The 16037-nt window shown below is 37.3% G+C and overlaps 1 protein-coding gene across 1 annotated transcript; it reads left to right on the forward strand.

Moving 5' to 3' along the window:
* The first annotated feature begins 2128 nt into the window (after positions 1–2128).
* Positions 2129–8461, forward strand: LOC107776871 (DAR GTPase 3, chloroplastic). The gene is made up of 9 exons (XM_016596813.2): positions 2129–2313; positions 4231–4374; positions 4483–4599; positions 5522–5665; positions 5751–5837; positions 6513–6628; positions 7068–7249; positions 7587–7644; positions 7750–8461. Exons 1-9 carry the CDS (start codon positions 2170–2172, stop codon positions 7871–7873), a joined length of 1116 nt encoding a protein of 371 aa, XP_016452299.1. The 5' UTR covers positions 2129–2169; the 3' UTR covers positions 7874–8461.
* Positions 8462–16037: the final 7576 nt, after the last annotated feature.

Raw genomic sequence — 16037 nt, forward strand, 5'->3', positions numbered from 1 at the left:
CATAGGATTGCATTATCGTGCTTATACTTGTGCAATACAAATAGAAGGAAAGTCGGGTAACCTTTTATATTTATCCTATATGATTATAGTAATATGAATATATTCAATCTTCCTTTCATTTATAGTCTCAACATGCCAACCACTTTGGCTTATACATTTGAAACTCAAAAAGTTTTTTTTGAGACTTACTACAATATTAATATCTTGAACAATTTTATTCATCTAGATAGTAAAAAATTGACTTTTCGGGAGCTCTTAATTGATTTTGTACTACAATACTTTTTTCTCACCATCCATATGGTAAATGTCTCGTTCACGGAGAAAAATTAAATTATTATAGTTATGGTCAATCATCATAAGCAAAATCAATTCTTGCTTTACTTTTGTCTTTAATAACTTTTTATAAGGCATGTCAAAATATTTTTGGCGTACCATATGTACGCGACCAATGACATATTCATGTAACCACATAGTAATATTCATTATCTTTCTTTCTCTCAAACCTCCCTTAGAGGTGAGTTGTGGTGTGTATCCCAATCATGCATTGCACGTCTTTATTTATTACTTTTATCACATATTATTACATTCACCTTGAAGAATGAATATGCATTCTCAATGCTTATCACAAGTCACATTCTCTTCAAAGAATGGAGTATAATTATCGTGACGTGCTTTATAAATTTTCCATACCAATTTGATGGTAAATATTTCCTTCACCTTTTGAAGGATTACTTCGAAAACCCTTATTGTTCTCCTTTTATAGTTACCATAATGATGACAATTACTATAACGATGCAGCCTCCTATATCTGCACTTAATATATTAGTTGAAAACACAAGAATAATTTAAAAACCATATACTGATAGTATGAAGGAAAACCTATGTATACTACACAAGTATGAAGGAAAAGAAAAACTATAAGTAGTAGCACCAAAATTACTAAACACAAACTTATAGCTTCTAAGATTTTCACTAAAACTTTGGTTTTGGTTTAGGAAACAATTGTGTTCGTTACTAATAGTTAGGAGTAAAACTTTACCCATAAAAACTTCATATGAGGTCTAACTTCATAGGATTAAACAACAAAAACTAGATTTTTTTGCACTAGTATTAATGTATAAACTCTTACCATTAAGATCATGAATAAAGTTACCTGCACGCAAAAATGGTATGACCAGAGTCGAAGTTAAAGGGCACCGACCACAATATCTTGACGTAGAAGATCATGAAATGAGCAATTCGTGCTGATAACGTGTTAGTAAACTTAGCTCAAAGTAATAATATGAATCAAGCAAATAAACAAGAATATAGAGAGAAAGAGAGGAGAGATTCTTATTTCTTCCATATATTTTCCAAGTGTATACAATGTGATGCCCAAACCCTCTATTTAGGCGCCATCGCAACTCTCTAGGGTGGTAAATCTGGATCGTGGCAATTAACTATTGAGATAATGGGGGAAGATCATGGAGGGGGTTATGGAGGTGTGGGAGTTACAACAATAATTGTAAGAAGTAGTGGGAGGTTAATAGAGAAGAGTAGTGGGAGTAACTTCTTTAAGAGTTATAGTCATCCACTATATAATATAATATAATATTTCATAACAATTATTTATTTAAAAACCAATTACGCTATTTAAGAAGTAGATAAAAATATGTAATAATAGCACGGACTAGCCAGTTTTCGGACTGATCATTCAAAAATAGCCAGCATTTGCAAAGTCATTGAAAAATAGCCACTATTTTGCTGCAACAAGGAAAGTTCCAGCAAAATATACTGGAGATCGGTGCACCTGTGTATGAACTTCCAGCATATTATGTTGGGCCGATATGCTGGAAGTCCAGTATACTTTACTGGAACTCCAGTTAATTCCAGTATACTTTACTGGAGTTCCATTATACTTATGGTGGAAGTCAAGTATACTAATGCTGAAGTTCCAGTATATTATACTGGAATTCCAATATATTATGCTGGAGTATTTTTCGAATTTTGAATAGTGTTTTCGTTCAGATTTATCTTTATTTGAAAAGTGACTAAATTTCGATTACTTTTAAAAATGCGGCTATTTTTAAATGAACGCTTGTAAATTTGGCTATTTTTTAATTTTTGCCAAAAAAATATCCTTTGCAAACGAGAAAGGCATTCGTTAGTTGTACCGATAATTTCCAACCGATGGCTACGCAGCTCCCTGGGATGTTGCTAAACAGCTCCGGCCTAACACTCGCCGGTGGCCGGTCACTTAATTGTCGGAAGAGTCAACCGCCGGCAGCTATCTCCTCTGCGCTTCCTCCTCCTCTCTCTTCATCCACAATTCAGGTAACATTAATTTTTTTTAACTGTGTTACATTTACGCAGGCACAATGGCTTAAAATCCTCAAAATAAATTTACTTTGAAGCGTCGTAATTACTTCTTGTTTTACATGTCTTTGTAGTGCTGCAATGGCAGCTTACAGTTACTTAAAAAATGATGCATTTTATAAAAAAATCGTTTCACTTATTACCTCTAAGTTTAAGTTGTGGAATAATCTAGTTAAAAGTAAAAGCTGCTTAAATCCTCGAATAGTATTAGTGACAATCAAATTCAGTTCGAGGAAGCACTAGTGAGAACTGGATAGGGTGAGTGTGAAAATAGTTGTTTTTTGAGATGGAATGTGCAAGTAATTGCTGAAGCTAATTGAATCAGGCAGAGGCAGATCCAGCGACCTCAAGTTAATATGCAATAATAATTGGGTTCACAATCAAATGTTTGGAATATACACCGACTGAGCAAAAGCTACTGGGTTTGCGTGAACCCATATGTTACATGGTAAATCCGCGAATATGTTGTAGGGGAATGTTATTGGATTTCAATCAATTGAAGCTGAGGCAAGCCTATAATAACATACCTTTGCTGTAAGGCTGAATCTGTGTATCCACCGAGGTCCAGTAAGGTAGGTTCCGTAGGCCACTTCTTTTGGGCCTAAGAGTGAAGGTATGATAAAGATAGTGAGCTGCTGAATACAGTGTGACTTAAAGGTGAACAAGCATGAGATAACTCGAGCCCAAAGGTAGAGTTAGCTAATGACGGCAAAGAAATATACCGGTGAAAGAAGGAAAGACATCAGTATTTGGGACGCCTTGTCCATTCTATGTGCCAGCTTTAATGAACCAAATGTCTTGGCTCCTTTTATTTGCTCAAGGATCAGTCAGCGTTATGTTCTTTTCTAACTCATGGGCGCAAGGCGATTTCCTATGTGGTTGTTTTGAAGCTGAGCTTAGACTTTGGAATTATAGTAATTTCCCTTAGAATGGTATGTGGCAATTATGTCAAGCTAGAATTCTTGTTTTCGAAAGGTGCCTTGTTTTGATGTTATGGGCTGAGGTATAACCAGAAATGAGCATAGGGAATATTGAGGGTATACGTTCAGACCACTGGATTGATTGTGACAATGAATACGAACGTGCAGTTTCAGCTTCGCAAAAGACTACCTTTTTCTAGCTTAACTGAGTAACTTTCTGACTGCATTGATCTGGGGTTTCATCAATTGGAAGTGGAGGGTGCTATCAACTTATATCTATTTATATAAACGAAAAACCAAATCCATCATTGAGCATATGACAGTCTCAGATCTCTTTCAAAAATTAATGCGGTCTCATGTAGCAGTCGGTCCATAGAACCTGTTCAGCTTGTTTTTCATTTTGACTAGACATACCAAGAAGTTCACAAATTAATAGCAGCCTTTTGTGAGTCTTTGAGCTTGCTTTGCTAGCCTTTAACACTTCCATGTAATACAAGTTATTTGAATTTTATCATTTCTCACTTGACCTAACGTGAAAAGCATGGTGACTTTGAAGCTGCAGAATGCCTATATTTCATGCTTTATTTCCATGTTGCATGTTGGCATATATACGTTCATCTGTTTCCCCCCCTTTTCAGTAAGCTGAAGCTATGGCTAAAACTGACATTCATGGGTTGTGGTTTATATTATGCTTTTGTTTTTCTATTAGGCTAGCATAGTTATATATTCGTTATTCATTATCACGTGCAACAGTTAGATGCAGAAAATTCTCTCTTATGTGGGGAATATTTATCATCTGAATTCTTTCTTGCTCTTGTTGATTTTTTGGTACAACTTTTGCTAATCATATTACAAAATGTCTGGAGACTCTCATAACGTTATCGTGAATCAACTTTTCTACTATCACTTTCTTTACTCTCTGCTTCAAGAAATAACGTATTCTGAATCAATTCAGGTTGTTGGTTGGAAAGGTGCTGGAGAGTCTGGCAATGGGAGTTTAAAACTTGGTAATGATTTTGAAGGCTTCCAAGAAGAATATGACTGGAATGATGTCGAAGCTGATCTTTATCATTGGACAAAGACTTTACGACCAGTTCAGGTATGCACAAGGTGTGAACTTGACATTGCACTTCTGAATCGTTTCAACTTTTTCATTTGGTTCCAAATGTTTTACCTTCTTATACTAATGCTACTATAATTTAAATAGTGGTATCCTGGTCATATTGCAAAAACCGAGAAAGAGCTGAAGGAACAGTTGAAATTGATGGATGTTGTCATAGAGGTTCGAGATGCAAGAATTCCAATGTCCACAAGTCATCCACAGGTTAGAAATTTATCTAATGGTTTTTTGGGCTATGTGCATTATGGCTAGGTTATTGAACGTTATGTGCTATGTTTGAATATTGTCTATGGTTGAGTAATGAGCTAGTAACCTAGCCTGCCTTCCCAACAGCTAGGTAAATGTGGACGAATGCTGATTGTGTCATCCTAAACAACCTTTACCACTGAAGACTTGATGTTATATAAAATTGGAGAAAGTGCTTTGAAGTGCAATTTTACATTTATTATCTGATATGTATTATGCTTTGACAATTTTTTATTAGAATTGTGACCGCTAGGTGTTCTGCATATTGATTGCCTACGTAGCAATGGCCAACTAATTTCATAGCCCTGGCCCATTCTTTCTACATAGCTGTTGTGCTTAGTTTTAACTGATACTCCATCTCAAAGTTTTCTTAGTCTGGCTTAGAAATGCCATATTGAATTGCAGTTTAATTCATTTCAGTATTAGTGTTTTGAACTTAAGAAAATTAATAATATACTTAACAAATCTTTGTATCACTTTGATGGTTTGCAGTTTCAAAGACTAAAAATTTGGTAGGTGTCACTTTGACCCTATTCCCTTTCAGCAAAGTCAAACAAGAGCAAAATGAGATGTAGGAAATTGTTTCCAATGATGCAAAGAGTGTGCTGCGAAGTAAATGCACAAGAACCTCTTTTGAACCAGGATAGAGTATATATGCAAACTGCAGTTCATAATTACTTTTCTTGACTCCCATTTAGGATATCAAGCCACTAAAAAACTTGTGGCATAGATATTGTTTTATGCATTGTAGATTATGTAAATTCATGATCACGGGCATTTATATAACAGCAAAAGACTCCTCTTGCATGTGGGATTCTAGTCTTGTCTCCTTTCAACTGTCATCTACTTGATCTGTTAGTAATTCAATTTCGATGAGCAGATGGACTCATGGCTTGGCAACAGAAAGAGAATTTTGGTTTTGAATCGAGAGGATATGATATCAACTGCTGATCGGAATGCTTGGGCAACTTATTATGCAAAGCAAGGGATTAGAGTTGTTTTCTCCAATGGCCAGCTTGGAATGGTAATTGGAATAGCGTGTACTTGTTTCTGCTAGAATAAAGAGTGTTGTTATACTTCTGTTGATTCACGTATTGGGCAAATTTCAGGGAACACTAAAACTTGGCAGGTTGGCGAAAGCATTAGCGGGTACTGTGAACATAAAACGTAGAGAAAAAGGACTACTTCCTCGTCCAGTGAGTTTACTAAGGCTGATAATTGCTCATATTATCCATGCCTTTAGACTGTAGATCTGTTGTAAGCTCATTTCGGTTGTCAAGACAAATGAGACTTAAAAATCTCTTGCTTTCAATCCACCAAGTTCAGTTGGTTCGTGACTAATGTTAGCAATCTCGTTCGCATTTTGTACTTATATGTCATCTTCATCATTTACATATAGACCGTCACAAGTATTTGAACTGGTAGATCTGTGTGAGCCCATTTCAGTTGTCAAGTACCAATGCTTTCTTTCATTCAACAGTTGGTTCATGACTATGTAGCACTCTAATTCTGATTTTGTATTGTATTGTATTCAATATGGCATATTCATCATTTACATATAGACTGTTGGAAGCATCTATGGTGATATAAAAGAAATGCAAGGAGTTCACTGCCAAACTTCAAAGTTTTACCATTTGATAATTTGGTTTGAGTGTACACCAGAGGAAAAACATCATTTGTGTTGCCATACTCTTGTACCAATGTACTGATGAACAACATTTGGAAATTATGTAACAGAATAGAAGATTCTTATTTGGTTCACTAGTTGATGAAATGAAAAAATTAAGGAACTACTTCCTGAGTTAGCGTAGCAGACTTAGCATCAGTGTTATTTTTTTTTCTAAAGTGAGAAATTTTATATGTTTTGACAGGTTCGAGCTGGTGTAGTTGGGTATCCAAATGTTGGTAAGTCATCTCTGGTAAATCGTTTGCTGAAGCGCCGGATGTGTCCTGCAGCCCCAAGACCAGGTGTTACCAGAGAGCTGAAGTATGTCCTTGGCTCCTTACTCTTTCCTTTTGCCGCAAGTTCATTAGCTATTTGATTCCATAAAAAATCCCACAAAATTTTGATTCCAAAGCTTGTATCTCTTCTTTACTTTTGAGTGACCCGGGGGTGGGGTGGGGTGGGTGGGGTGATAGGGTTGTACTTTCTTCTCATTCCGACACCTTGTGAATCACTTCAACTTTCTATTCATTTTGAAATTAAGCATTATGTAGAAATTGATGCAATTTTACATATATAGCAATCTATTTCAAAATATTGATCTGCTAAGTGGAACTGAGTGAAGATTTCACCACAGGATAATTTAGGTCTGTGTAATTGTTATGCTGAAAGGAAGGTATTCATTAATTTAACTTAAAAAATACTAGATTAGATATTACAGACTCTTCTTCCTTTTAATTTTCTACCTGCTCCTTTTGATTAGGTGGGTCCGTTTTGGGAAAGATCTAGAGCTACTGGATTCACCTGGCATAATTCCAATGAGGATCAGTGATCAGGCAGCAGCAATAAAGCTTGCCATATGTGATGATATTGGAGAGAGATCTTATAATGCTACAGATGTTGCAGCCATTCTTGTACAGATGCTTTCGAAGCTTCCAACTGTTGGTATGTTTCCTGTCATTTAGATATACTGCTCTCCCGCTTGAAAATATTTCGAGACTTCAATAATTTTGGCACATACAATTCACTCGTGTAGGTAGGTTCTTGTTGGTAAAACGTCAATGAAGATACTGTGCGTCAGAAATTATTACCGGACCTTATTTAGACAATATTGGTTACTCATCCTAATAGATCTATTATTGCACCTCGGCATGCACTTTGAGCCTCTCGAATGTAACAAGCAATTCCATTAGGGATTGGAGAGTCTGCCCCGAGATGTTCATTTTAAGCTGCTTGTATACATGTCGCCTTCTATTTTTTTAACATGGCTCACTCTGACCAGGTAATAAAGCTCTTCGTGACCGCTACAAGATTGAGACAGATGGGCGCTGTGGTAGAACGTATGTATGGCAAATTATACCCAAATGGTTCATCTAGAATTATGTGTACCCTAGCAGGAATTTGGTCTATATTTCCAACTTGATCTTTGTTTGTTTTGGTTGCAGATTTGTTCAGAAGCTCGCTGCTCAGTTATTTAACTCGGACAATAACCAAGCAGCATTTCGTATCTTGCAAGATTTCCGGAAAGGGAAATTTGGTTGGATAGCACTAGAACAGCCACCCAGGTAGACCAACATTTCAGACCTTGTTCTGGTGCTTTCATGTATGTCAATTGAAGCTTGTGGAAAATTCTTGGAAGCTTCTCTGATCAACATAGAAGTATTTAGACTGGGGAAAACCCAGGAAGCTGTTCGCGCCTTTCATGTGAATTTTGGGGCGGATCAGAAATGCTTGCAAGCTAGAAATGTATATACCGCCGAACCTACTCAATGAAGCTACAGATGGTGTAATTCGTTCTCGAGTTCCATTAGTGTCAGGCAAGCTATATAAGCCATACAGCAATGGTGACATTGGTTCTTAATCTTGGGTTGCAACTGTTTTCTTCGAACTACTAGATTATTATACGTTGGCTATAATTCCTTTGGTTGGAATTAGCCGAAGTATTCTAATTTCTAACTTATGTCCAGATATAAATTAGACAATATTAGACTAAATTCTATGTTCAAATTCTGCATGTGTGAAACGAAGGACAGAGAAGGTGCAGAAAGGGAAGCAATTATCTTGCTGCCATATGTAAAAGGTTATTATTGTAATCAAACTTTGTCAAAGAATGTGTTGTGTCCATGATAAAACACATGCACGCGACTTTGGAACAAACCGTAACATTTTGAGTCCCTTTGGCTTACCTGAATTTAAATAGCTTTTTAAAAATATTTTTTAAGTGTTGAAGCTGAATTAATGAATACATAGTATAGTACGTACTTGTACTTGGATAGGAGTGTTGAAACTAAAAAATTGCTTATTAGTTGAATTTGTGTCGACATGCATTAGCTGTGAACATGGTCCCCATCTTTCCATTTGAGGCCTTTACAAACATGGTAAAATGGTAAGAGAGCCTTTATTTTGGTCTATTTCAAATAGAATGGCAGCTTACTATATTGAAAAATTCTTTGACTCTAAACTTTTTATTTTTCCTTTAATAATATGTTCTATTGCCATTGAAATGACATGACACGTTTAAAATCATAAATTCTAAAGTATTAACAACGGTTAGTCCTTTGTCTTTCCATTTAAGACCTTTACGAAAGTATACTAAGCAATGCACTATTTTAAGAATGAATTGCCTGTGAAGAAAGGTCAAGTGGTGCAGCAGCAAGCTACTTTGTCGGCTAATATGAGACAAATTAATCTCTGAACAAAACAAAAGGAATCAGTAGCAAAGATTAAAAGGAACCCTAGTTTATGGCTAGGGTTTATTGCGGGGGACATTCTTATCAACAGACTATGGTGTTGTCGTTTAGTTGTAGAAACAATTATATGTTTGCTTTAATTAGATGACTTGAGGTCAGTACTGTAATTTTATGTCGTTGATTATGTTGTCAATGCTTTAATTATATGTTGTTGAGGTCAATACTGTAAGCGCAAAGATAACTTAAAATCTTCATTGTGATAGGACAAGTAATTTGTACCACTTAATAATTGAGGTAACTAATTGTAGTAAACACGAGCACAAACCATACATGAATATATGCATACAATAATGGGGGTGCATACTTACTTTTGACTGAACCTATATATATTGTTGATTTTTTTACAGAAAAATTAAACTAAGTTTACGCTCTCGTTACAAAAGAATATTGCGTATACGTACTTTTACAAATTTAAATCATGAATCCACTTCTAAAAGATAACATAGGTGAACTTGTTACGAAATATTTCTAGAACTATAAGGACTAAGACTTCGGAAGAAGTAGGGGCGGGGGTGGGGGGGAACACAATGGCGGAGGTAGGATTACCTGCTAAGGGGTTGAAAAAAGGAAAAAGTTAAAAAGATTGTAGCTAGTAGGAAAAAAAACAATGATCTTGCAAAGGTTTTGAACCCTCTTGACCACTAAGCTATGCTTTTGGGTTGCGTCAAGGAGATTCAAAACATAAATATAGAGGTAAGAAATAAATTTTACCTTATATATACAATGTAATTTTTCGACGAACGGAGTTCAGGTGAACACCCTTCCGCCCCTAAATCCGCCCCTGCGGGAACGTATGCTGCCTAGAGTACTAGGTACAGTGTACTGGACAAAAGGTTAAGAAAAAAATAAGAAACAAACACTGAATAAAGAGTTGCCTACTTCTTAATGTTAATACTGCATATTAATGAGCCAACCAGATAACGCATTACTGGGATCCAACCCTGAAAAATCTTAAACACAATCATAGTGCAAAGTGTTGGTTCTCCACGAGCTGTCCTTGCAATTCTATGTCTTAAAAGACTGACATAGAAAACCAATACGATGTTGATTTGGTTTCTCTAATGTCCCAACAGGGCACAGACTGTTATTTTGGCATATTTCAAATATTTTGAAGTTTTAACTATTGTGACTTATAGTAATGCTTTTTATGTAGTTTTAAATATGCAATTTTATTTCAAGAAATTAAAAAATCTATATCCAAATTTATATTGAAAATTAGTTGATTTGACTTTTATACTCCGAAAAAAGTTCACAAAAATTGAAATGGAAATAGTATATGCTAAGAGGTCATAATGTATTCAATTGGTTTAAAAGACGTTTGACAACATTATGAAGTACTTGAGAAAAAGTGATTTGTTGATTCTTCAATCTAGTTTATGCAATGGTAAGAAGAAGCGTGAACAAAATATTTCTAATGAAGTACAAGAAAGGAGGAGAAATTGAAGAGAAAAAAAAGATTCATAAAAATTGTGGTTTGATTTTCTAGTTTGATAGGATATGAGAGGCAAAGATAATTTTGGATGATTTATTATCATAGCCCTAATACTTAAGTCTTCTAATGTGTGTGCTAAGATATTGTATACGGTCAAAATCGTATACCCGACTTAAAGGCTCGAGGGCCCGTCCTGAGCCCGAGTCCGGGTAAGATCAAGTTCGAGCTCGAAGGACCAGGCCCGAGTTCAAAGGCGAAGCGCGATGCATATCGAGGTCGAGTATGTTCGACTCCAAAATAGTACCGTTGTGGATTTGTACTAGAACGAGTTAGATTCCTGCCACGTCCCCAAAGCCATGGCGCAAATTACGGAATATGATTGTACTATTCCGTACTAGGCGATTAGACAGCTGTACCAAGAATATTTCTTACTGTAAATGGAAATATTCCTTATTTAGGGCTCCCCTATTATATAAAGGAGACCTCAATCATTTGTAAGACATCTTATCATCACTGAGAAAAGAATATACGCTTTGCCTTTTTGCCTACTGTCATCATCATTGTCCTTTAGCTCCATTGTTCTTGCTTTATTTTTATTACTTAATTGTTCTTACTGCCCTAAGCTACCTCGAGGTTACTAAGCTCGAGGTCACTGCTGCTAAGTAACATTGGTTTGATTCACTTCTATCTTTCATTTCTACTTCATATTATTTGATTATTAATTGGTATTGAACTAAATCACATATCTTTAAAACCACTAATCAAATTTAATTATTACTCGTATTTTCAAGGTAATCAGTTTGGCGCCACCGTGAGACTAAAAATAATAGTGATTATTTCTTTACTGATTCTCGTTACACACATTGTTTTTACACTTTTTCTTGTCAAGATTTGTTGATTTTCAGGCTGAAACATGTCTAGCTCACAAAACACACCCATTCACGACAACGAAGGTCTTGGAGGAAACAACAATGCAGGAGTCGGTGTACCACCAATAAACCCAGGGGAAGTGACAAATGTGGAACCTGTTGATGTTAGTATGCAAATTGCTTTGAATGCAAATCTAGGCGCGGACCCCGAAGCAGATATACGCAGGGAAGCCCGACCCATTGGCCAAAGAACACAGGGAATGGAAGAAAGGGGAGTCTAGAGAAAAGAAAATTGAACAAAATGATAAGAAGGTGAAAACTTATAACTCAGGGTAGATCAGATACCGAGGGCACCACCAGTTTTTAAAGGTCTAGATGCCAAAAAGTTTGTACAGAAACCATTCTCCCCGAGCACGGCTCCGATGCCCATTCCCAAGAAGTTTCACATGCCCGATATACCCAAATATAACGGGACAATCGACGAGCATATAACTCCGTACACTTGCGGGATTAAAGGAAATGACTTAAATGACGATGAAATCGAGTCAGTTTTGTTGAAATATTTTGGGGAAACACTATCAAAGGGAGCCATGATTTGGTATCACAACTTGGATCCTAACTCCATTGATTCGTTTGCTATGCTAGCACATGCCTTTGTGAAAGCACACGCTGGGGCCATAAAGGTGGCCACGAGAAAATCGAACGTCTTCAAGATAAAGCAAAGGAACGACGAGATGCTATGGGAGTTCGTATCCCAGGTTCAGATGGAAAGAATGGAGCTACCTCCGGTCTCCGATGACTAGGAAGTACATGCCTTTATGCATGGTCTGAATAAAAGGAGCTCGATCATGTCTCGATAGTTGAAGCAGAACTTGATCGAATATCTAGCTATGACATGGTCAGATGTACACAATCGTTACCAGTCAAAGATCAGGGTCAAGGACGACCAGTTGGGAGACCCCTCGGGTTCAGTTCATCCTAACAGATTCACAGCCAAGCCCCCGAGGGACACAGACTAGGAATCAAGGTTCAACAAAGAATGGTACCAACCATATGCTGAACGAAGAAACAATGGCCCGAGCCGTAACCTTCCTCGGAATGATCGGAGAAATGATCGAGGTCAAAGTTCTCAGGGACTCATGAGTAAGAACGGGTTCGATAAACATACCGACCCCATAGAGTCCCCCCGATTATCAAAATACAATTTTAGCATAGATGCGTCGGGGATTGTCTAAGCTATTGGGAGAATCAAAGACACCAAGTGGCCCAAGCTAATACAGATCGATCCTTCTCAAACGAACCCGAATTTGATGTGCAAATATCGTGGCACATATGGTCATCAAACTGAAGATTGCAGAAAACTGAGGGAAGAAGTGACGGGGTCCACCTTCGAGAATTCCTAAGTGATCAGGCTAAGAATCACCTCCGAGAAAGAGATGCAAAGAAAAATGAGCAAGAAGAACCACAACACGTAATCCACATGATCATTGGCGGAGTCGATGTCCCTCAATGACCTGTATTCAAATGCACCAAGGTGTCAATTACAAGAGAAAGATGGACTTGGAGCTATGTACCCGAGGACGTCTTATTATTTTATGACGGGGAAGCAAAAGGCATATCTTAGCCTCACAACAACGCCCTGGTAATCTCTATCATTTTAAATAAAATTCAAATTAAACGTGTTTTAGTTGATCCAGGTAGCTCAGCAAACATAATTAGATCGAGGGTCATGAAACAACTCGGCCTGCAAGGTCAGATCGTACCTGTGTCCCGGGTCCTGAATGGTTTCAACATGGCAAACGAAATAACAAAGGGAGAAATCACCTTGCAGAAATGAGGGAAAAATTATGTAGCCATTTTAGAGGCCGAATTGGCCCAATATAAAGAGCCTAAGGGCAAACTCAAAGAGCCTAAGGTCCAACTCAAAGAGTTTAAGGGCCAACTAAAAGAGCCTAAGGGTCGATATATAGGAGCCCAAGGGCTAACTTCGAAAGGCTTAAGGGCCAAAAACTTATAGTTCGAGATTCCGCTCTCATTTCAATACGGACTCAAGGCTCACAATACCCGAGCGTACATCGGATCGATTTAAACTTAGCTCAAAGATTATTATATCTATCGATAAAGATCTAAGGGTTTATTATATCCCGAAACCAAACCAATCCTCGGAACAATCGTTCAAACAAAGTTTTCCATAAATAAAGGCAATATAAATCCAGCACAAACCAAAGATGAGATAAAAAGTTCCCCTTGTATTTCCAAAAGATGATTACTGGAGATATTTACACAAGGGAGGCTTACATAGAAACAAAATAAGGAAACCTAAAACTACTTCAGGGTGTCACACCTCCTTTTTACCTTACACCCCCGAAAAGGACTGTAAGGGAGTTTTTCCAATTAAAGTGACATTATTCGAAATGGGATTATTTAATTATTTCAGAGTCGCCACTTGGGATCATTTATGGTGTCCCAAGTCACCGGTTAGAATCCCGAATCGAGGAAAATATTGACTCTATATTACAGTCCGCAAGCCAGAAATCCAGGTAAGGAATTCTGTTAACCCGGAAGAAGGTATTAGGTATTCCCGAGTTCAGTGGTTCTAGCACGGTTGCTCTACTGTTATGTTCGGCTTAATTATCTGATTTAGACCAATTTGAACCTACGTGCAATTTTAACTTTAACCGCTTTTTAATTAAGAAAATTATCTTGAAACGGGTTATGCGCACATATACCCATTTATTTGGCGCGTCAAAAATCATGTCACGCGTACGTGTCCACGATTAATAACACTTTGTTAATGTTGAGAAAATTGGGCCAAAATTGCGCATTCTCCAATTTTGCTTTTAGAATCGTAATTATGTCATGCGAACACGTACACAACCACGATAGTATTTTATTAAAATTAAGATTGTTTCGCCCGATGTTGCACGAACGCATACGTTGATCTTAATTTTGGAACCCGTAATCATGCCATCGCCGGGTGATGGGCAAGGCTTTGGGCCGTTCGATCAAGGCTTTGGGCCGTTCTCAGATGAACGGGTGATGTGCAAACGACATCGTTTGGTTCTGGTAAGGGCGGACCGGGTTGGGATGGGTCAGGGCTGGTTTTTTGGCTGTGTTTGGCTGGGTTTTGGTTTTGGGCTTCTTAAATTAACTTGAATTTGGCCCAATTCTGATTTAATTCTCTTCCTTTTCTTTTCTTCCCTTTTTTTTCTCAAAAATTAAAACCAAAATCCTAAATTAAATTATAAAAACACCAAATTAACTTAAAAATACTAATTAACTCCAACTAATAATTATCACAAATAATTAAATGCTAAATTAAAAGAAAAATCACACAATTTGACTAAAATTACAAAAATATGTTATTATTTTTTTGAATTTTCATTTTTGTAAAACACCTAATTATTAATTAATTCCAAAAAATATAAAAATCAAATCTTAAATGCAAACTTTATATTTTTGTATTTTTAATGCATTAATAAAATTAAACATGCACACAAATATATGCAAACAATCAGGGAAATCACACAATAATTCCTAAAACATAACACATAATTAAAGAAAAGACCTAATTTTGGGAATTCTCTTGGAGTAATCCGTATGAGGCAAAAATCATGTGCTCACACAGGGTCGTATCTTCGGCAACTACAGGAGTTGCATCTTCGAGAACCTCACCCTCGAGGACTTCATCTTCGTCTCTTCCACTCTCGGAGACACTGGATGAATCATTCTCATCAAAAAGCAGAGCGGCAACCTCTTCTTCCAAAATCTTCACCTTTTCAATATCGGCTGAGAGATCGAAGCCGCGATCATGTACCTCCTCGAGGGTTACCCTTAGGGATTGTCTCCTAGCATGGTCAAGTGCACTTGATAGCTTTAATTCTACCACAGCAGATATTTCTTTTGACCGAGCATTAGCTGTTTCAGCATCGGCTCGGTACGAAGACCCAATGGCCTTAGCGTCATATTTGGCCTTAGCTAGCTCAGCATCGGATCTAGCTTTAAGCCACTCAATTTCGCGACCTCGAGCTAGGCTCTCCTCCTTCATACTTTGAAGCTGGTGTTCGAGTGAAGCCAGCTGCTCTCGAAGAGTTTCTTTCTCAGAGGCAAGATTGTCGATGCCTTGCCTCCACCCCAAGGTCTCTGCCTCCTTCATCTTAAGCTCCTCCGGAAGCTGCAACACCAATTCGCCCTTCTGATAGGACTGAAAAATTAAAAATATTAGTCTTCAAAACCAACAAGTACATAACAGACCCTCAAAGACTATATTACCTCATCAATAAACTTGGCCCGTTCTTGGCAAGCTTTCGACAATTCCACTCGTAGATCGCTGATCGCCCCCTCTTTCTTGACATAGAGGATTTTAAGGTTGTCCCTCTCTTCCTAGACTTTCTTAAGCTCGGCTTCACATCGGGCAAGCTCAGTTCGAGATTTGGCAAATGCTCATCGGTGAAGCCATACGGTTTTTCACAAGGAAAAGAGGTCAGAATCAGAAAGATGAAGATTAAACTTGAAATAATGAAAGATAAAACTTACTTGTTTGAGGAACTTCTCAAATTCCTCAAGAATAAATGAGGAATCAGGATCAGAACCCTCTTTGATTTCCGCTAGACACTCCCAAAAAATATTGTTCTCTTCATGAGTCACTGCCACATCAGGAGTCTCCATATCCCGGGCATCTC

The sequence above is a fragment of the Nicotiana tabacum genome, chromosome 8, assembly GCF_000715075.1.
Source record: "Nicotiana tabacum cultivar K326 chromosome 8, ASM71507v2, whole genome shotgun sequence".
Lineage (NCBI taxonomy): Eukaryota > Viridiplantae > Streptophyta > Magnoliopsida > Solanales > Solanaceae > Nicotiana > Nicotiana tabacum.